This window comes from Taeniopygia guttata, chromosome 5 (genome assembly GCF_048771995.1).
Source record: "Taeniopygia guttata chromosome 5, bTaeGut7.mat, whole genome shotgun sequence".
Classification (NCBI taxonomy): Eukaryota; Metazoa; Chordata; class Aves; order Passeriformes; family Estrildidae; genus Taeniopygia; species Taeniopygia guttata.
The window spans coordinates 15,649,873-15,672,435 of NC_133030.1; the positions used below are offsets into that span (position 1 = coordinate 15,649,873).

Sequence of the window (22,563 nt, forward strand, 5' to 3'; positions counted from 1 at the left end):
ACAATTGTACTCACCCTACGGTAAAAAACTGCCTCATCTCCTGTCTTCGAGACCTCATCAGCTGCTTGTATTCACCAATCCGCAGCTTCTTCCCATCCACAATGCAGGTACGTTTTGGTCGAGGCTTGTATTTGTAATTAGGGTACTTTTCTAGGTGGATTTTACTTAGTCGTGCCTGCTCTTCATAATAAGGTTGTTTCTCCTGATTTGACATGGACTTCCAGCGAGATCCTATGGACACAAAATGTTAGTGAGTGCTCAAGTAAAGCGGGTTTAGCTGTGCACATACACAATTCAACATGCCTTCTCGCCATGATAAATTTTAATTAAGTTCGTTAAATAAACTGATTTAAATTTACATCAGTCTGCACATATATTGGCTTGCACAACCTGAGACACCTTAAAAGAACCCTGACTTTCAGATATTGCTGCAGACCAAGCATATGTAAATCTCTGTTAAATAGGGTGCACGTAAAATCAATAGTTAAGTCTCAAAATCTCAGCCTCGTGCTGCAAAACAGACTACTTAATATTTTACAATAAAAGCATTAATCTGTGAGTAATTCCATACCTCTGTAATACCACGCACAGTATGGTGGTTAAGAAAAGTCTGCAGCCATACTTTCACTGTTGAAAGCCTAACACATTGCCTAGGGACACAGACTTCTTTGATATTTTTATGAGAATTTGGTTTATACACTCCTGCTAATAGATATTAATAGCTTGCTATGTAGCAGGAAAAAAGTATCAAACCTAATAGATTCAGCAAAATTCTGAACAATCCCTTGCTGTCTGGGCGTCCTAAATTTACTGAACTTCTGATATAAGCTTGACATAATACTGACACCTATTTTAAATTCTATTATGCATATTATTTTCTGGCCAGATGTAATAAGCGCACAGAACTGAATAAAAACAGTTACATTTCACAAACTCACATTGGAAAGATAAAAAGTAAAACAGAAAGCACACTGCAACTATATACACCTCTTCAGGTACTGTAAACTCTCACTGAAATCTGCACCAATAAAAATGTTTTAAAATTAGCACAGTGTACACAGGAAGAGGCAAAAGTATTCAGATCTCTTGTATTGTTTGTAAGGAGCTATCTAAACACTTGAACAGAGACAGGAATAAGAAATGCAGAAAATAGCTTTTTGGTGTCTTTTAGATGAATAAAATGATTACAGCTGTGGTAAACGTGGGTGGAAGCTATTCTTTTACCAACATTTTTCATACATCAACAAATGGAAAAGTTGTATAAATATTATCCGAAGCCAGCAATATTCTGTGTCAGTTCTAATATTTCAGTCTCTTTTCTCATTGTCCTGGAAAAGTTGCACAGATATTATATGGACACAGACTTATTTGTGGCAGAGCAGATACTGACAGGTTAATTCCATGGTTAACAAACACTCAATTGCTGGCACTTCTGAAATATTTATGCTGGAAGTTTACATTTTAATGAATACAGTTACTATGCTCCTAATAGTTTTTTTCACAGAATGCACACAAATAATATAGATTCCCTACAGCTGCCAACACTGAAACAGTGAAGGTTTTATACAAAACTGAAAGGCTATTCATATAACTCACTTATATGGTAGACAAAAATATGAGAACTACCAAAGATTTTGGAAGTTTTAGGACAAAGTAACATTTATTTCTATGTATTCTTGCCTCTGATTGAACTAACATGCAACAAACTTTGTATTTGAACTCAAGAGTTTACAATAAAATGATTACAGAGGAAACTTGATTTTTACTTTTATTTATTATGAGCTACGTTTGGAATCTGTCTTTCACTTCAAAGACTCAAAAAGCAAATATAGGTTTTAACATTTCACCACTCATTCTCACGTATGTTTCTAATTCTCTGGAGGGGTCTTAAAAACCAAATCAAAATTTCTCAAAAATGAGTCCATTTATTTGCACAGTGGCAAAATAAAACCCATTGAATATTCCCCGATTGTCTCAATCTGTACAAATTAAATATTAACTATGGAGTCTTTTACCTAGGCAATATTTTAATTGCATGCTTCTAGTGGTTAGCTTTTTGAACTTTGCAATGTTTTGAACCAAATATCGTTTTGGATGTGAGGTTTGCATGTACTGGTCCTTCGAACTGTGTCGAGTTTCTTTCTTGACGTTGCACTGTCTGACATAATTTTGATTTTGATTTTGTACTTTTTTAACTATACTCCGGTATTTACTCTAGCAAGTCCCATTTTGCATTCAGGCGATTTGTAGTTCAGGTGCATTCTAATGGGATCTTGAAGTTATTGGGACACAGCCTTACAAGAGATTTCACAAATCATTCCTTTTCAATGCTACTAAGTTTTAAAGCATGTTGTGACTGCTGTTGGAAATAAAAAGTATTAGGGAAGGGGCAGAGAGGGAAAAGAGAATGAAAATGAAAACAAGCCATGAATCTTCATTTGTATAATTTTGGTGAACATCTCCCAGAAAAAGATATGTGCTAAAATTAGAGAAGACCATAGAGCTGTAGAATGGTTTGGGCTGGAAGGGACCATAGAGACCAGACAGTTCCAACCCCCTGCCATGGACAAGGACACCTTCCACCAAGTGCTCAGAGCCTCATCCAACGCGGCCTTGAACACTTCCAGGAATGGGGCATCCACAGCTTCTCAGACAACCTGTGCCAGTGCCTCACCACCCTCCCAGTAAAGAATTTCTCCCTAACATCCAACCTAAACCTGCCGACACAACTTGCTGCCCATTGCCTCGCGCTTACCTAGGATTTTGCTGATGTTGGAGTTGTGCATGTCGGGGAAGGCCTGGAGGATTTTCCGGCGCTCGTCCTTGGCCCAGACCATGAAGGCGTTCATCGGCCGCTTGATGTGGGGCTCGCTGCTGGCGCGGCCCCGCGAGTCCCGGTAGACCCGGGCTTCAGCCACCGTGGCCCCTCCTGTTGGCCAACAATAATACTGCTGTAGTTTAGCTGCAGAGCCATTCACTGCTTTACTCCCTGTAACGTCAGGGCAGGAGGAAACAAGATGGATGCAAAACATTATTACGTGCATTAGGAAAGCGCTTTCAGTGCTCTGCTTATTTCAGCCTCTTTTGCTCTCTCTCTCTCTCTCTATCTCTCTCCCCCTGCTGCCAGATCTATGAGAGAGAGAGAGATGGGCCAACCAGTGGTCTCAGTGTAGCTGGCCAGGCTTGCCCATCTGAGATGACCCAACACCATATTGTAGAAACAAATTGCACTAGTATTTCTCCACTTAAGAAATGGTGATTTGATAAAGTTTCCATTTAGGGCTTTACCATAAAATACATTCTCTGAATGCTCAACAAAACTCACATAAAAGCTACATTTGAGAATCCAAACTGATATAGGCCTGCTGACATGAGCCAATGACAATGACTTTGCTGCTTGAGCAGGGAAGCACGTGCCAAACATTTCATAAAATAAATTACACAGTGCACCAGGTACATGCTGCCATTTGTATGGATCAGATTTTATTTGGAGCATCTGAACATTTTAAAGTTGCATCTGCTTTACTTGTATTCTAGATGTGCTTTGGAGCATTTGAACCACATATATGTAATAAAACTGTCTGCCTCCAACAGATACACATGCAGCATGTTGGAACCTCCAGAACCTCCCACAGTGGGAGACAAGCACTCCACCTCTATGCTTGCTGTGCCTTAGTGTATCCCAGTGTCCTGTCTTTATCTGCCATCAATCCAGCTTGCCCATGCCAGCCCTAACTGGGATTTTGAAAGCATCCAGCCCTGTTTCTTGACCACAAACAGCAAAGCCTCATGAGGGTTTAGAGATCACAGAGCTGAGGTGTAGAACTAATTACTAGGGGAGAAACAGATGACAAAGGCATGCTTTTACTGGAAAAAAATTTGAAAGTTGTGATGATAAAATATGTTTTTAGAGTTATACCTTAGCTATAAAAAAGGCAAAAAGTGTTTACAGTGGGAGAGTGACAGTCTTAGACCTTATCAAACTGGTCATATAACTTAATACCTTGAAAAGGCAAGATACTTGACAACAAATTAGTACAGTAATAGGCCCCCTTTTTTTATATATAAACTATTACAGCTACCAACATGAATTTATTTGTCAAATAATATAAGATTAATTCTTTACAGTACATAAAACAAAACACTGCAGTTTTACTGAATACAGGCACGAGTTTTAGTTGTGCAAAAATCAATTTTCCTAATTCAGAGTGAAAGCATTATATAGGCATACCTTTTTAAAAATTCTATATAAGAAACACATTTGCATGAAAAAGGGGCCCTAAAGTAGAGGATGCATAACTAACATACTACCTTTTTGCTACCAGGTCCACAGTACATTAATTTCATTTAAAACGCACTGACCATACAGGATAAATTGATTTTGCTTTATATGGTGTTGACAGCCATGTTTATTGTGCAGTGAAATGTAGTGTAGTTTCAAGCTGACTATATCCATCAACACAGGGCAATATGCTGACTACTGGGCCAGATGAAGACATACATTACCCTGAGAGCAAAACACTCATTCACATACAGCAGTGTCTTCTCCTGAGGATCACCACGGTAATTTATGATGCCTCCCATGCCATTACTTTACAACTGACACCAATTTGGCAATTTGTATACTAACATGCGTGCACATAAAAGAAGACAGGTTTGTGGCAAATGCGAGCTGCAAAACTGTTTTAGCACTGTTCTAAGTTAAGCACCGTGCCACAGGTGTTCTGCATTTACAGGAGGCTGCAGTCAGCTTTTGGCTGCAAGAGGGAAGAGTGGTTTTTGCAGGTAAGACCAATTGAGGGGGGTGAATGGTCAATGAGGCTCTGTTCATTGTTGCCAAAATCCTTGGACTATAAACATATCAAAGATACCATTTTTTGAGAGAGGATGTATTTATTTAGAAACTGAAATAAGCTGCAAACATAGTAAGTCAATGCTGAAATATTTATTGAGACGAAGAACTATATAATTTGAGAAAAGTCCAACATATGCATGTAACCGTTGTTCTACCCTTTAAGATAGTGTAAGAAAAATATGTTACTAGTATGTGGGCAATTAGGAAGGTGGTGACAAAAAAAAAATTATTATTTATGCAAAAGTTATAATTTGTTATTGAGCTGCTCTACTCACAGCACAGGAAAGACATATTTGAATCCATAGCGTGCCTTTCCAGCTTTTACTTTCCCAAAGGTACTTATTCACTACAGCTAAGGAAGAGTTTTTCTTTAGCCCTTTCTAACAGAATTTTGGACTTTTCAATCCTAATGCAGGTAAAGAGTAGTTTTACTGGGAGCAACATTATAGGTGGCTTTCTAATTTGGATGTAATCTAGACAGAATGAAAATAAAACAAATTAAAAATGAAAGAAAAAGAAGGCAGAAAACCACCATAAATTATCTGTTTTCATAGCAAAGTTATGTTACAAAACAATTCTTACTTGGAGTAATAAATTACAACCATCCCAAGAAGGTCAAGTCTGGCTGCATCTGCTTTATACAAGTCCTTACTTGAAGGACTGGAAAAAACAGCCAAAGAGTTGATGTTCTTTGAGCTTGATCTCTGGGGAAATATTTGCAAGCTGACCTATAGGCCATCACAAAAGCATTTGCAAAATGAATTTCTGCAAATAACTAAAGCAATGTAATCTTCATGCTCTTCTGTCTTGGAACCACAGAATTATATTCAGCATATAAAACAATAAAATAGTCCTTGTAGCATGGGATTCTATGGGGGAAGTCAGAAGGTCTAAGTACATTTTTAGATTAGAAATGAGGTGCTAATGATACAAATACACATATGCCCAGTGAGGTTTTACAAGTTGAAACACATAGGAACAAGCTTTCAAGCTGGTTGCTCTTAGGTACTTCATCCTGTCAAGCAGATATTTTTACTTTATTGTGCCCTATAAAAACAATCTCAGCAGATTTTAAGAAGTATGGAGCTTTTTCCTATTGTGATAATTAGCACTGATGGAGGCTCAAAGAGACACCTGGAATTTTTAAAGAAAATGCATATGCAATCTCAAAGAAATAGGTGCTTTAATTTTTTCTGAAAATATTTTCAGGAAATTCTAATTACTAATGAACCTAAAATAACAGATAAAATGGAAATGTACTACTAGCGAAGGGAAAGACAAGAGAAGGAATTGGAAATTGTCTCTCTATGGCAACTAATGCTCTATCTGCCAGTTACTGTTCATACTGCAATCACAGGAGGAGGAATCAGAATAAAGAGCCTGGTCAGAATTTATAATTATTGCAAAAGAAGTACAGTTTGGCTGCCCTAGTGTCTTAGTTGGCAAAGAACTTTATATTTTGGTCTAAAGACAGGGGCTCTCCCCAAAGTTACACTTTCAGCTTCTGGAAGTGCTCACTGCCTTACCTCTTAGATCCTTTGCATTTGCACAACTTGTCATAACTTTGATGATTTAAAACTAAAATCAGATTAAAGAAGAGTGATCTTTTTTGTGGATATATGGCAGACAACCCCTCTGTGAAAGCTGAATTCCATACTGCTCTAAGGGCAATATTGAGGTAAAGAAAATGCCACAGACTAAATCTAAAAAATGCTACAGCTTCATGAAAATAATTTCCAACAATATTTTCATTTCTAAAGGGCTCTCTAGTCAGAGAATATTAGAAAGATAAAAGAGTCTGATCATCCAGAAAGATAAACATCGTCATATGAAATAAATGTTAAGAAACATAAAATAACAATTGTTACATTGTTTATTTATTTATTTAATCCTGCCTTTATCTGAGTTTCTTACATTTACTAATGAATTTTTTTTTTAGGACAGACATCATTCCTTCTGCATGCTTCCTGAAATCTTGGCCACATTAGGGTTAATCCTACTGTCTTTACTGGGATGTGGGTTTACCTTCTGTTTTGCACATCATCTACAACAAAACTTGAGATCAGGCCTTTCCAAGTTACCAGAAAAGAAATAATAGATGTGATAAAAAGGAGCAAAAAAGGCTGAGAAAAAATGAGGAAAAGAGAGAAAAGATGTGGCAGCAAAAGAGAAATTTTTGTCAGTCACACAGTTATTCCTTAACTATTCTTCACAGTATGGCCATTGATTCATGTTTGAAGTGATACATTTCCCCTGACTTCCCCCAGATAATGGATCTGGCTAATCTAGAGTATGTACTGCAGGTCATCTTCCATGGACACACACCAAGACAGGATACATAGAAATAAAGACGGTCTTTCTAGGTTCCTGGTATGAAAATGACTGGTTAGTACTAAAGCTCCTATCATCAGTTATTCATTAAGCTGAGGCGACATATTTACCTAGTTTGGAAAAGACTGATTGTGACTTCCAAAATATTTGGCCCTGTCTGTGCTAATACAGGCAGCACTGCAGAGAACAGAACCTGACAAACATGCAAACAGGAGTCACTCTTTTACTGCAAGAGATGGGTTACTCATAAATATGGACATGCCATAAAAACAGAGAGAATGAAAAACCAGCTTAGTAGTGCCCTGTGCTGCTCTTAATGTATACAGACAAATGCAGCCTTTGTGAAACTTATAGCAGTAGTTAAAATCAAACAGAAAAAAAAAGAAATATGGAAAGAACAGAATGGAAAAAGCAGCTTTGGCAAGCTTAGAGCACAAGAGATGTCATTTAACTAATATTTTGGGTTATCAGTTTTAGAGAAAGTTACAAGAATTACTGCTATTTGCTGTAATCTAAGCGACATGTAGCAGTTGTAGAATAACATGTATCTGTTTGCCCCTTGCCTGCCTCTTATTTCTTCATCCCCAACACCATTCAGATTTTCTCATTCTTTACTGGCATGTCTTGTCATCACTGGCAAAGTACCCACTTGGAAACATGGCAAGGTTTGGAACAGGGGTGACACAAATGTTCTGTTTGTCAGGCGGCTTTTGTTCCAAATGCTAAACAAATATTATTCAGCTGCAATCTGAGCATTGAACATTTCTCACAGGCTGCACGTCAGTGAATGAATGGGGAGAAAAACTGGGAAAGCCACAAGCAATTCATTAAATACTGCAATATTTAAATAGCCTCTAAAATTTTTCACCTGCAAGGGTTCTGAAATGCACTAATACTAAAAGGTGAGACTATAATGTAGCACAGGATAGCTACATCCAAGCAACACTTCCTTATGATAAGACTTCCCTTTTCCCTGCTAAGAGACTCCATTCTCTTTAAAACATCAACAAGAAGAACCAACTGGGAATTCCCTAAGGTCAGCTCTGAGGAAACATAAACCTCTAATTCAATAACTCCGCTACTGCACTGAAAAAGGCCTTATTATTGCAACATCCATATGGAGTCAATTGGACATTAATGACTAATCAATCCCTCCCCTTTCTATTCTACTTATAGTGTCACAAGCCATGTTTAGATTAGCCCATTTCCTGCTTAGGATCGCTCAAGATGTCTTTTGTTCTTTCAGGGCTGGCCTGATGGAGGCAGCTTAAACAAACACACGACCCAAGTGGTGCAGGAGTTATAAACTGCCATATGTGAATGAACAAAGGGGCCATACTAAAGCCTTTTGTGGTATTTGTTAATGTTTTTCATCTGAGTTTAAAAAGACCTAATGACTTTGTGGTGAGCTGATGCATGTGGCTCGTGGCTTTGCAAAATGAAGGAAATTCTAGCCAGTTATATATCAGCATATATTTTCCAGAGTGCCTTGTTTTCAGTTTTGGTGGCAGTGAGTTTACTTTTTTTAGTACATTTGTTTTACATATGCAGGCAAAATACTTAATCTCAATTAAAACACAGCACCAGTTTTCACAGTCATACTCGCAACCTGCATATACATCTTTCCCCATTTGAAAGTCTAAAGCTAAAATTAAGAGTGAAATATCTGCTGTGTGTGAAATCAAAGCAACTGTTCTCAGCTCCACCAGTTCGCTCACCAGTATTTAAAGCTGAATTGTTAGCAGTGCCCTAATAAATACCAAAACAATAGTTCTAAATAAGCTGCTAGCACACCCAAGCTTCACAGCCAGCCCTGCCCAAGTCTGTGCTCTATAAATGAATTAAAACTGCTAAATGCAGCTACTTGCTTGATGGCTTACACAAACAGTTTAGATTTCTTGACCACATTCTATGGCAAAGCTAATCCTAATGGAAACTTGGCATGGACTAGAGCTAAAACAATAAAATAATGCTTCAAATTACATGGGATATTAACTGAATTAATTAGGGCTTGAGGCCTGACTTTAGCTCCTGGTGGCTGACATAGTCACACATGTGCTCTAAAATAAGAGTTACTCTGTGAAGATCCATGAAACATCTATAGAGAAATTGGGATGAAGAAGCAGCCTCTACTATAAATTGGGGGGGGTGTTTAAGTGTCATCATATTTTTCAATCATGTGCCACTTGCAGACTTCAAGACCCTTCACAGATAATTAATTAAATGCTAACAACCCCATTCTGACATTAATGTTATTGATAGAAAAGAAATATGAATCATATTTAAATTGAAAGTTTATAAGCTTAAGTAATGATGCCAGAAGTAAGGGATTGCCAGTCATCAGATATAACAACAATCTACATTATTCAATCCACAAACACTGTTGCTGTTTCCCTTTGATATTTTATTTCATACTCAGATGAGGAAAATAGAGGCCCACAGAAAGGAAAATCATGGATGAAACAGCCCAGTTCAAGAGAAAAAATAATAACAACTATTGTTAGGTATTTGATAAGATCTATGGATTTGATTTGATTTTTCAGAAAAAAACCAGCTGGTCTACCACCTAAGCAATTATCGTTACTATATTAATCATATTCAAAGTCAAAGCAATACAAAGACGAACACACTAATCTATTTAACATAAAAATGTTTCCATAAAAATAACAGCCTTACTGCCAGGGTAGCTGTTATTCACATCATTTCAAATTTCTCATGACATGAGTGTCACCTGGAACATCCAGAAAACACAACATTAATTTAAAAGACAGGGGCTAATTCTGCAGTCTTCAGTCATCCCTAAAAGGTTTTTTGTTGGAAAAGTCCTGTTTGAACAAGGGCCATAGTGATCCATTCATACTTCAGTCAATGCTTTGTTTTGTTTTAAGATGGAGAAATGACAGATGGGAATTATGAACAGAGAAAGGCAGTCTGACTTCATATTTGATGGATGCATTGTTCAAGGTGTGGCTGAACATTGTTCATTGCTTGCTCACATGCTCTTTACCAAAACAATGATTTTTAAAAGCTTAAGTACAGTGTAGTTTGTAAAAGGGAATTATGTTTAACAATGGGAGAGTGTTTTACAAAACCACCTCCCTCAAATTACGTGTTATAAAGAAATGCAGAATACTCAGCAAAAGATTTTAAAATGTGTTGCAGCCACTGCTTTAGTGACCCATTTCCTGCATTCAATCTTCAATAATTTGTCACCTTCTGAATGATGCAACATAACTCTTTGTATCAATATAACTAATTCCTTCCATCCAGTTTTCACTTGTCATATCAGTAATTAGCAAGGAGCTGGGGATAGGATATGTGTATGCCATTTCTTCTTGCCTTTCACATGGGGTGCTCATATTACAACAATTATAATGTAATTAGTAAATAATATAACATGAAGAGAAAGAAGAAAAATCAGCATGTTAACAGGAGCTGTTCTTCAGGCTAATTTTTCAAGTGAGGTACCCCTGGGCATTTGGGATTTGTGAGCAAAACCAGGAAGACGTTTTTACAAATATGGCACTGGCGGGTCTCAATATGTGACCACATTTACCTGATAAAAAATATAGTGTTTACCATGCAATAGAGGTTTACATGAAAATTTACAAATCATTCCTTTTTTTAATTCCTGTGAAACCACCCCTGCCAAATTGAAAACACAATCATTTATTATTTGCAGAATTTATGAAGACACCGCAATGCTCACACTATACACTCTTTGGACCACTGATCCTGTGAAATTAAATCAAAGTAGAAATTAAGGAAATATTTTCCCCTTGCAAATTGTTTGCTAGGCACTTGCTTAGACACTTTGCATATGTACATGGAAGAAAGGCAAATGATCCTAAACACTTTTCTATTTCTGAGATACTGAGGCTCCTGAAGGAGAAAACAGTTTTAGACTAAGAAAAATAGACGGTTGTACAAAGAGAGCTTATTTGAATCTGTACCAATTGCTCGTGCTTAGCCAGAATATATGATGTTCTTTCCTTAGTGTATTCATATTTCTGCTCCACTCCCTGTGCTCAAGGATTTAAGGAAGAAGGTCAAGATTCCTCCCTCCTTCACTGAGTATGATATAATGGTGGCTTTCTCCATCAATTGCAAATTCAATTGTGCCTGGAAATTTTACACTATTTTATGGAGATTCAAGCTTCTTTTGTCATACTGGAGCACTACCAAGAAACCCTGAGAGAATCAGGACCACAGGGTGTTTTACACCTGGTGGCTGTACATGAGTGTGAAAAAATGTTTTAAACCACTGAATGGCTAAATTTAATTTTTCAGTCAGTCCACCTAAAAATAGCTATGCGTACTGACTGATGCTTTCAGCATTTGTGACAATAATTTTCTCATAGGTGAAGATTTTCTGTGCAAAACTGCAGCCCACATTTGCTTTTACAGCCACCTTCTAAATTCCTGAAAATAATGTTTTGCTATATAATGGAAATTGTGAAAAGGTCTTAGTTATAACTGTGCTATTAGGCACTCCTATGTAAAACTCAGGGCATTGTAAAAGTGGTCAATTGTACAACATCAAAAATCTTAAGTGTAATTTTTTAAAATAAAGATACTATTCCATAAGAATAAATCACTGTAGCTTGGAAATGTCAGACAAGAAAGCCTCATATTTAGCAGTAGAAAAAAAATACCTAAGGCAATTGAAAATCAAAAGTTAACAGTTGTGGAGGATACCCAGATTTGTTATTCTGAAAATGAGAAACATACTATATGTTAAATATTAATGTCTTGAGAGGAATAAGTTTTAATGCTATGAAAAGATCAGTCCACACACTCCCAGCACACAGGTTTTTCAGTTTCCCCTCTAAAATGTTACAGGGATGCTGGCAACAATGAGATGCACGGAGTGTTTGCCATCAGAAAAGTGATGGGGTGGTTCTTAAAGACATCTTATTCCTATCCCATCTGCAGGTGTTGAGTTACTCCGGGGCTGGAGCACCGAATCTCATCCAACATAACTGAAAAACCATGCCTAAGTACTTCCTCCCAGATTCCTATCTGTTATGAGTTATTCTGGAAAATTTAAGGATATCGCTCAAGAATAAGGCACAATCAAATTCATGGATGTTAAAAATGGCAACTACAATTAATGAAGGCCACATTTTAGCATCTGGCTTTATTAATATAGTAAGTTATTTTATCTTTAAATATAAAGATACAATTATTGGATTTGGGTTGCTTTGGGGTTTTTTTGTTTTGTTTTGTTTTGGGGTGGTGTTTTTGCTATCAAAGGCCTATAACAAGAATTCAGGGCAATAAAAATTCCAGTATTTGAGCTTACTGTCAGGATACATTTCTTTGTTTTCAGACAGCTTTCACTGTTTTCTGATTTTCATCTTTCTCCTCTCAACTGCCATAGCAACTATTACAAATATTTATGTGCGACAAATTCTGGCGCAGAGAGGAATTCTTTCCTCTGGTATTTATGAAGCACTGTCACAAAAGTAGGTGATGCTTTACCCTGCCTGTGCTACCTGCTGTTTACACTTCTGCACAGGAGGGTGTTAAATAAGTTACCTCACAGTTTTGGATCATCCTGGCAGCCTGCCAAGGTTGATCTGCCTGTAAATGTATGGTTCCCCATCACCTGCTTCTTCAGCTGCTCATAGCCAACCTTTTTTGAAGGAGTGGAGAAACCCTCACCCTTTTGTATAAGCAATTATTTGCTATTGAGTGTGTATGAGTTGTTGAGGCTTTGAGCATATGGTAGAGGTGCTCCTTTACTAAAACACCTGATAGGTGTGCAAAACCCAGGCACTGGGCATGATGTCTGCTCTCTTGACAGCGAGGAAATGACACTTTGACAGACAGAAATTGGTGGCATTTTTCCTCAGCCTTAGAGATCCACGTTGTGCTCCCCTTGTACCTCAGTTTTCCCATGTTTTGCCCATGTTACTTCCTCCCTGTCCTTCTCACTTAAATCATTCCTCTCCTTCACAAGATTCCACACTCACTGCTGCTGATACAATTACATCTACTCTTTTTTTCATCATGTTCTGGTAACTGGTTATATATTTGATGATGCCAAACACCATTTCTTTCTCTACCATTAATTTCCCTTGCTTTTGGACAGGTAGAATCTCCCATTTTGCTACAATTTTCCTTGCAACATGGCTAGCTCAAGTCAAATATGAATGGGAAGAGCTAATTTCCCACACAGGAAAAGACAGACTGTTGACTGTTAACTGCAGGGAATCTTGGGCTACTCATTGTCTTTGTATGTTGGACAACAAACCCTTTATCTGACATGCTGCAGAATTGGGTTCTTAAGCTTACTGATGAACTGGAATACGTTCTTCTAAAAGATGTGGTCAGCTTGTTCTCCTCTGAGCCTGGACTGAGGTCCAAAATCTAGTTCAGAACAAAAACTTAACCAGAATTAATAACATTAAGCTAGGCTTTACTACTGAAACCAGTCAATTACCAATTGTTATCCAGCTTGCAACCTACTTGCAAGTTTAATTTACTTGGAGCATGGTTCAGATACCAAGAACATACAGATAAAGCTTAAATCTGTATAATCTCAAGCCATGATTTGATATGTAGAAACCCACAGTCTTTAACCCAAGGAATTTACAAGTTGAAGTAAGAGACAGAGAGCACTGCAAAGGAGGACACAGGCACTAAGGACTCAGACACTAAATCAATGAATTTAACAAGATGGGCTGATGCCAATCCCATGCTGAAGACTCTAAGAACTGACTTTACAGCTAGGTTTCATAGCAAAAGTTATCCTCTGAGAGACTTCTAAAAGTCTCATTAGTCTAATACAAGGAAAGATAAATACATAGATACAGACAAAGTAGAGAGACAGATCTCCCCGTATCCTTTAAAACTGTTTCTGTCTAAACTGGCAGACATGTCAGTACCTTTCAGTACCTTTCAGGTACGTGCTTACCACACACTGGTAGAATAGTATCAAAGAAAGAAGCAACAAGTGCTAAACACAAGGTTTAGAGAATCAAGAAAACTACAGTGTGAAAAATGTGAATGAAAACATCAAAACAGGACCCAGAACTCTTCTTGTATGTCTTCCCAAATGGACAACTGTGAGGCCAAATATTTAATTCACAAGCCCCTGATTGTAAAATATCAACTTGAATGAACATGGAACTAAATGTAAAGTACTAATAAGGCATTTTCATCTATTTCTTTTTGCTTTCTAAAAATTAATTTCGTTTTGCAATGCAACTTATTTTCAATAAGGAAAACAAGCCACAGATAAGTTTTTTCTCTTTTACAAAATTTCACAGTGAGATAGGGGCAAAACAATAACATTCAGATGTTTTTGCTCTGAGCCTAGGATCCAATCAAGAAAATTACATTTTAATAGATCCAATTCTTTGGTATGAATGAAGATCAGGTCTTAATGGAATTTGAATCCCTGAACACAACTGCTGAAGGAAACCACAATGCAACCTGAGCTAAGGTAAAATCAGTAATTGTCAACAGAAAGGTTAGGTCTACCCTGCAGATTTCTATCTACTAGAAAACAAAATTTAACATACTTCCTACAAATTTCCAAGAATTTGACTACAGCCACAAAACCAGAAAGATCCATTAACATTGAAAACATTTTACAATTCAAAAGATCTCCCAAAAGTGAGCATCTGTGAAAGGAAAATCTTTTTCTAGACCTCAAACCAAAAAACTTACTCATATCATCCAATATTCTCACTAACTGAGAACTAGATACTTAAGTATTTAGTATGCTAAATACTTTGGTATTACATAGGTTTTCTGACCTGAAATTTAAACAGGGCTTACCTATGACTCCTGACTACACTCTACACACGCTGGTCAGCTGATATATGTCAGTCTAGTTCAAGATAGGGTTAAGCTACAGCTACATTCAAAGCTGTCTTGGTGTGCCCATCCCTGTCTGCTATATTTCAGCACTGACAACTTCAAATGCACAAAATTATGAAGCCACCTACAGAAAGAATGTTTCCTTTAAAGTTTCAATATTTTCAGGGGGGAAAAAATCTTGTTTAGTTCTATGATTGACTGTTGTTTATAATTTTGGATACCAGTCACCAAATGATTATGAGGCTTTCAAATCATGTTTTTGCATTTCATTAACTATAAATGTATCATGTATTTTAGCATGGCAACTGGGATTTCAGGTAATGATAAAAGACTAACAGCTGTGGATTATTCATCAATGGTGTCACAATAAGTGGCAATATTTTAAATACAGTTTGAACATGATTTTTAATATAGTTAGCTCAGTCCTGCTGGTGGCTAAGGAAGTAATAGAAATATTAATTTATGTTATATTTAGTATAAAACTCTTGCTAATGATTTTCAGGCCTCCATTCAGATGACTGTTAGCTCGTTATGAGCAACACAAACTTTGAAGACAACTTTGTATCTCTGAAAGTACAACTAGCTACCATTAATTAAATCTTACCTTTAATTAATCTTAAAAAGGTTTTCACACACTGGGCAGGGACAATGAGCTTAAAAAAATCACATTTTATACTATTCCATATTTGTCTAATTTCTAAATTTAAAGAATTTCAATAGTTATAATTCATGACTCAAAAAAAAAAAAACCACCTGTAGCTTCAGCTTCTGGTCAATAAGCCAGTACCACAAGCACTCCTAAAATTACAGGAAAACATGACTCTGATCATGTCAGACTCAGATCACCACCATATGTTATAGAAAAGAGAAATCATTGCTAGATACTGTTACAAAGGCATTCCACAAAACAGAAGTCTGATATGTCTTCTAACAAATTACATGAACCTTAAATGTTGTGTCAAAACTATGGGAATCAGGAGCACTTCCCAGATCTGGTCTGTCTCAAATGCCTGCTGGGATGGACAGACATGCACCATGTCCCTGCACACCTTGGTTTCCTATGGAAATGTAGATGCACAGGTAGGCAGGGAGTGGAACTGCACTTCCATAGTCCCTTTGCTCTAGACCACTGGGGGGGATTAGAATACAACCCAAACTGCATTTTCCCCCTCTTTATGGGCAGCAGTGGGACTAAATTTGGAATCCTTAGCTCAGGAAAAAACATGTTACACCACTGCCCCATCCTTACACTTGCCCCTACCACCCTTTTAAAAGAACACTCTGCAAATTGTTAATATCTTTCTGCAAATTGTTAATATCTTCCCTAAATGTAGTGAATTTCATAACTCTGAAGTCCTAAAATTCTGGTGACGAGAGTAAAACCACCTGGCAGATCTAACATCCATCCACTCACTCTGTCACAACTGCACCTGGGCCTCAGAGATCTGGATGTATTTTTGACAAGAAAACACAGGGTATCAAAAGTTGGCCATCAATATGTCACTTCAGAAATCTTTATTCCTTGTTTTATAGGTGTAAAAGCACAGATAAAGCACAGAAATATTAGCTAAAGATTTCTACAGCGACCTGCATTCAAACAGTATCTAAAAAAAGGAGGGGAGGGGGGAGAGAAAGATTTAAAGTAAAAATGACAATACAGAAAGGAAGGTGTGAAACACATGAAGCCTTTGAAGAACATGACTGTGCCTATTAGGAACCTCTGACATTCAGCTGAGATTGTGACTGTGGCAACACAATGAAATGCAGCAAGGCATTCTTAGAGGAGGTGAAAGAAGAGAAACAAAGCTGGTGAAAGGTCTGGAGCACAGGTCTGGTGAGGAGAGGCTGATGGAGCTGAGGGTGTTTAGCCTGGAGGGAAGGAGGCTCTGGAGGACCTTATCACTACAACACAAAAGAAGGCTGCAGAGGTGGGGTCAGTATTTTTTTGCAAGGAAGAAGCAATAGGACAAGAGGAAATGGCCTCAAGTCGTGCCAGGGCAGGTTTAGATTTGATATATAGGAAACATTTCTTCATCAAAAGAGTTGTCAAGCATTGGAACATGCTGCCCAGTGAAGAGGCTGAGTCACCATCCTTTTCAAAGGTATTTAAAAGATGTAGCACTCTGGGACATGGATTCATGTGAATCTGGCAATGCTAGGTGGGACTTGATGATCCTAAGGGTCTTTTCCAAATGAAATGATTCTATGATTCTACAGAATAGGCTTTCAAGTTTCATAGTAACCCAGGGCTGAAGTTTGGAAGCACAAAATAATAGGAAGATGTATAAAAACCTTTGACAAACCTAGAAAGATCTGTAATAGTTTCACAATAATTAGAAGCTGGACAGAATCTGTAGCGTGGTACAGGATATCAGAGACCACAATTTAACTGCTGATATTTCAGCAGCACTGCCTGCAATGCACTTCCACTGTAAATTACATTAGGTAGAAGTGCCATCTCTTAGCTTGCTTGCCAAATATAAGGGGCAAAACTCAGGTTATATTTTGAACGTATTTTTCTTCAATGCAGCTAACATCCAAATTCACCTTGTCTACAATGAGAAGGACAAATAAGCAACTCAATTTAGAACTCCTGCAAATGATTTTTCCAGATCAGCAGCACTATGAACCCAGCATATCTTTTCCAGAGATACCTCTTGGCTGCTAAACAAATTCTGGAAATCTGAATCCATTCATGAACTTGGATTTCTAATGTGGCAAGACAACATGCCTCAAAGTGCCCCCTCCAGTAGCTCTAGAAAGACATGCACACTGCCCCTAAACTGGCACACATCACTGTAGCTTGGGTTACACATGGCAAAGCTTCTCTCTGCACTATCCAGTAACAGGGGAGGCTGCCACTGCCACAAGGGGTATCAAGACACTAAATTAAGGACACTAGGAAGAGAATGGATGAATTGAAGGAAATTAGCTAAACCAACAATGGGGTCAGAGGCTTGACATCATCTAAACCAGTCACTGTGTATCTGTAATTATCCCTTTGCAGCTTTTCACCCCAACTGATAAAAAAAAAAATATTCTTCAACATATTGAAATATGAAACATTGCTGCTGGATGACTGCTTCTTTATAAATAACTGATTGGTCAAAAGCTTATATCTCCTGGTTACTTTTTTTTTTTTTTCATTGCAAAACACCCATCTGAAAGTTATTTTCTGTCTATATTCTGTTTGGTTTTTTTTCTGTTTACAGGTGATACATCCGGGGCCAATAATATTGTATTAAGGATGAATAAATGAAGCTCATAAATAATAGCACCCTATAGCTTACTGGTCCTATTCTTTTGATCCAAGTTAAAAAGCAGACTTTAGATTTGTCAGATGTTTGGATGTTAATGGAAAAATTCAGAGGTATTTTAACCTTCGTAAGCCATAACTAGAATTTCCCCCGTTTAAAATCTCAAACAGAAGTAAATTGAGGGGGGCAAAATCCTGCATAATATTCTTTCTGAATAATTAATCTTTTCACAGGTAGGGCTCCTACATATGTATATGTGCCATAGGATAGAGAGGATACCAGTGACATTTACTTCCAGAGCATGCATGGTAATCCTGCTAGAAAGTCAGCTCAGTCCTGACGAACACTGACTTCCACCTGGGGCTTGAAACATATAGATATATATATAAAACTCTCCCTGAAATGAGTGCAATGAAGGCTTATATAATGAAAAAGACATTTTCATACAGAAAATGTGAAGTATTTTTCCATTATAATTTGATAGCTGCCTATGAATGGAATTCTGCTTGCTAAATCTTGAATAGGTGGTGCATGATGGGTAGGTTTCTGAAAATACTCTAACCTTCTTCAAAACTGCTAAACACGAAAAAAAAGGTGAATATTTATCCTTCCTGAGATAATTTCCTCAATATCTCCTAAAATTTTAGTAAGAGTGTAAAATGCAAACACTTATTTGGCAGTTGCTTGGGAGAAAGACAGTTGTGTTGCAGAAGGGCCAAAAGGGCTACATAGTCCTCTTCATGTCTCCACACTTTGTGATGGATTTACTAAAATCTCACAAATTCAGACAGAAATCGATCAAATGTTACCCTGGAATGTAACATAGGCAGTACTTATGACATTGGCAGCATTTCAGCCACATCATCCTTTGGTGCAGTGTTCAATAGCCCATGGTCAAACTTGCAACTCACCTTCTGCATCTTCTGGCCTTGTAAGATCGATGACGCCGGGGCCAATTTTTCCATCTTCATTGGGTTTCCCTGTTAACTGTGGGCCTAAATTTTCAAACCTTGTTCTTTCCTGGAAAAGAACAGAAGGACTCTTAATGTTCCATATAGTAAAGTTCTCATTATATGCCAATGCATATGGATATGCATTGATACATGCCTTAATTTTTAAATCTGAACAAATAATGAACGCATCTAATTAGAATTTTAGCTCAGGGACAATTTTTTTCTTCTTTTTTTTTTTTTTTTTTTTTACAGATTCTGAATGTTTGCATTTATGAAAATCAGTTGTAAATGTGAAACATATACAGAAACTTTGAGATTATTTTGATCTGCAGTGCCATAATGCATAAACGATTGTACATGCAAATACAAAACACTCTTGGCAGCACACAGTGCTGATCGATGCTGCTCACTTTGCCTTTCCACTTATTCTCCAACTTAAACTGAAAAAGACAATCGGCATTTGGGAAACATGAAAATTCAGAAGCTGAAAGAAGAGTTTGTATTAAAATGCACTGGTATTTTAATGAAAAAAAGGACTTTTTCCTCACTCTGAGATTTAAGTTTGCATTCATACCTCTGTGAAAACACAAGTCTGAATTTTATGCAGGGATTTTCAAAGACAAATATTTTAAATAAGGAATAATAGAGGACAGAACCAATATTATTTTGTCTAGAAATTTAAGTTTTAACTCAGTGAATAGGGAATTTAAGAAGACAAAAAAGGAAAAAAAAGTTAAAAATAAAAATGAATGCCCACTCCCAGAAAAAAAAAAAAAGAAAGCTTTTGAGAGCTGGAGACCTCCATAGGAAACCTGGAACCAGAAAGTGGAAACTGAAAGGTATTTTATACATGAACCCAGTTCCTCACTCGCTCCTGGACAAGGGCACTCTAAAGGCAGTGTAATATTGTCTCTCAATAGTGGTCTCTGTAGTGCTGTGTATCAGTGGCAGAGTGTTCAATGGTTATCATTAATTTAGCATTCTCATTTGAAGGAACATAGCATGTTTTCCCTCTTGCCTTGTTGTTACCTCTTCAGATTAAACTTGGCATTATGTTGTACTTGTGAATGAATGAGACCTTGTTGTTCATTACTATGAAACAATATTAAATGTCATGTCAGCTTGAATTTAGAGACGTGAAATACCAGCTTTCAGCTCCACGAACAGTTTCTCCATGTTATACTTAATGCATTATGCAGAAGTAGAGTGCTGACTGCTGTTCAGTCTATTGTTCAATGACCTAGTTCTGTGCTGTGCCTGCTAGACACAAGGAGAAAACATTGGGAGACTCTCTCCCAAAAGATGGTAGAAACTTGGAAATGTTCTTCAGGACAAAACGCGGTCTTGACTCCTCATTTGCTCCACCTCCAACTACTCCTGCTTTCCAATATTATTATTTTTCTATTGTTGTTGTGTTTCAGCCATGAAACCCCATCAGGAAAAGGGAGGAATGTTTTGATTCCTCATGCTTTCAGTTCCTTCAGCCATGGATTTTTTAAAATTATTCTCTGTTTAATTTGCAGAGGAAAAGAAAGCTCCATCTGACACTGGATTTGCCACAACATGCAGCTGAGGCATTTCAGGTACTAAACACATTTCAAAAAGATCCTCAGAATCTCCCAGTTGTCAGACAAAGTAACTTTGCATTTTGTATTTGGTTAATTACTTCACTTGCTTTCTTCTGTAAAATCCATGGTTGAAGAAGGAGCTTATATACACAAAGGAACTCAAGAGAAGAGAAAGAGTTACAAATAAAATTTGACTGTAGAAAGGCACTACAATACTAGAGGCACAATATTTTGCTGAAAAGTGTTGTACAATGTAACAATACACCTGAATCATCAGGACGGGATCTGGCTTACTTGTAGAGAGAATGAAAAATAACTTTATCAAGGACACTGTGTTCCATTGCAAAGGGCTGATTTGCAGTTGAGATAAAAACAAAGATCAGTGCTAAGAAAACAGCTTTTGGCACATTTATTTTCTCTTTCAAAATATTTGCACTAAAAGCTTTTTTTAAAGGCTGTTAATACAGCACCTGCAGTATTCTTGGAAGAAGAGCATTTTAGTGTGTTTCAGAAGAAGAAGAAATACCTTTCTTCTATAGAAATCAACAGATCCAGCTACATATCAATATGCACATTTGGAGTATCTTTCTAGTCATTCATTCCCTTTGATTTTACCAGAAAATATTCTCTCTCTTGAAAAAAAAAAAAAAAAAAAAAAAAGAAAAAGAAAGAGGAAAAAAAAAAAGAAAAAGAAAAAGTTTCTGCAAGAACATCAATATTTTGACATGGAAGGAGAAAAGGGAAAATTGTATGATAAGGTTCAGAATCACTAAAATGAAAGCACTTATGCCATAAAAATACCTGCTCTTGTCAAACAAAGGAGCTGTATTTATAGGTATTTTATAACACCCTTCTAATTCATGAGATGCTTTAACAAAGATAGATATATTTAGGTCTTTGAAATGCCTTTTAAATTCATTCCTTTTCTTGTTTTTTTACTGAAAATGATCATCATAGTGATAGAAAAAAATGGTCAATATTTTCATTGGGGTTACACAAATTCAGAGGACTTTAAAAAATAGGAAAATCTTCTTTAATACTAAAAATGCTTTTATCTAGAAGATGCCTTTACAATTCCATGAAACACAAGAAATTAATATAACATTTATTATAAGAGAAGAAACTTGTCCCACTAAGCTCAAATCCTTTTCAGTGGGATTTTTCTTTGCCCCCATCTTGAACTCATCCTAGAGAAAATAGACTAAAAATCTTTTAAAAGTTCATGTTTCCCCTAATATGACTGAGAGGAAGATTGATTCTCTACTTCATATTCCTAGATTTAAAAAAAAAAAAAAAAAAGACATCCCTTCATTAAAAATAAATGGTTATACATAGCTGCACAAACAAATATGTTACCTACACATGCATTACATCTGCACATGTGTACATCAGCTACTGGATCTATTGCTGCCTGCCAAACCTCCATTAGCAGAAAATTTTGGTGAGTTTGTTATAAAGTGCCTTGCTATGGACAGTGTAGGTGTTTTTTCTCCCTTTTGAAAAGCACTTTTGACCCCTATTTTGAACAGATTTTTTTTTTTCCTTATTTTTGTGCAAGCTATGGAGCTTATATTCTAGAGTTACTGTAAGTTTTTCCATTTAAATGTCAGCAAAAAAGTTTTAGGATATGACACAGACAACCCTTTCTCATGACAAGAGCAACACAGTCAGTTGGAGTTTGCATTAGGAAACTGAAAGCACTTCCCAACACAAATCAGATCCTTTGTGCTTCTTTATACTTTGAACACGTAGTAAAAAAAATCTTT

At 36.9% G+C, this 22,563-nt stretch overlaps 1 protein-coding gene across 32 annotated transcripts in view; it reads right to left on the bottom strand.

The window, feature by feature from the left end:
• Nucleotides 1-22,563, bottom strand: part of SOX6 (SRY-box transcription factor 6) — a 374,330-nt gene that overhangs the window by 14,131 nt on the left and 337,636 nt on the right. For 28 of the 32 annotated variants that reach the window (XM_072929673.1, XM_072929674.1, XM_072929672.1 and 25 more), the window contains 3 exons: nucleotides 19,188-19,296; nucleotides 2,756-2,989; nucleotides 15-231 (listed from right to left, as the gene is read on the bottom strand). In XM_072929673.1, the coding sequence (XP_072785774.1) occupies nucleotides 15-231; nucleotides 2,756-2,989; nucleotides 19,188-19,296 (560 nt within the window). The remainder of the gene's footprint in view (nucleotides 1-14; nucleotides 232-2,755; nucleotides 2,990-19,187; nucleotides 19,297-22,563) is intronic. The other 4 variants (XM_041716789.2, XM_041716794.2, XM_072929670.1 and 1 more) reach the window with 1 other exon arrangement.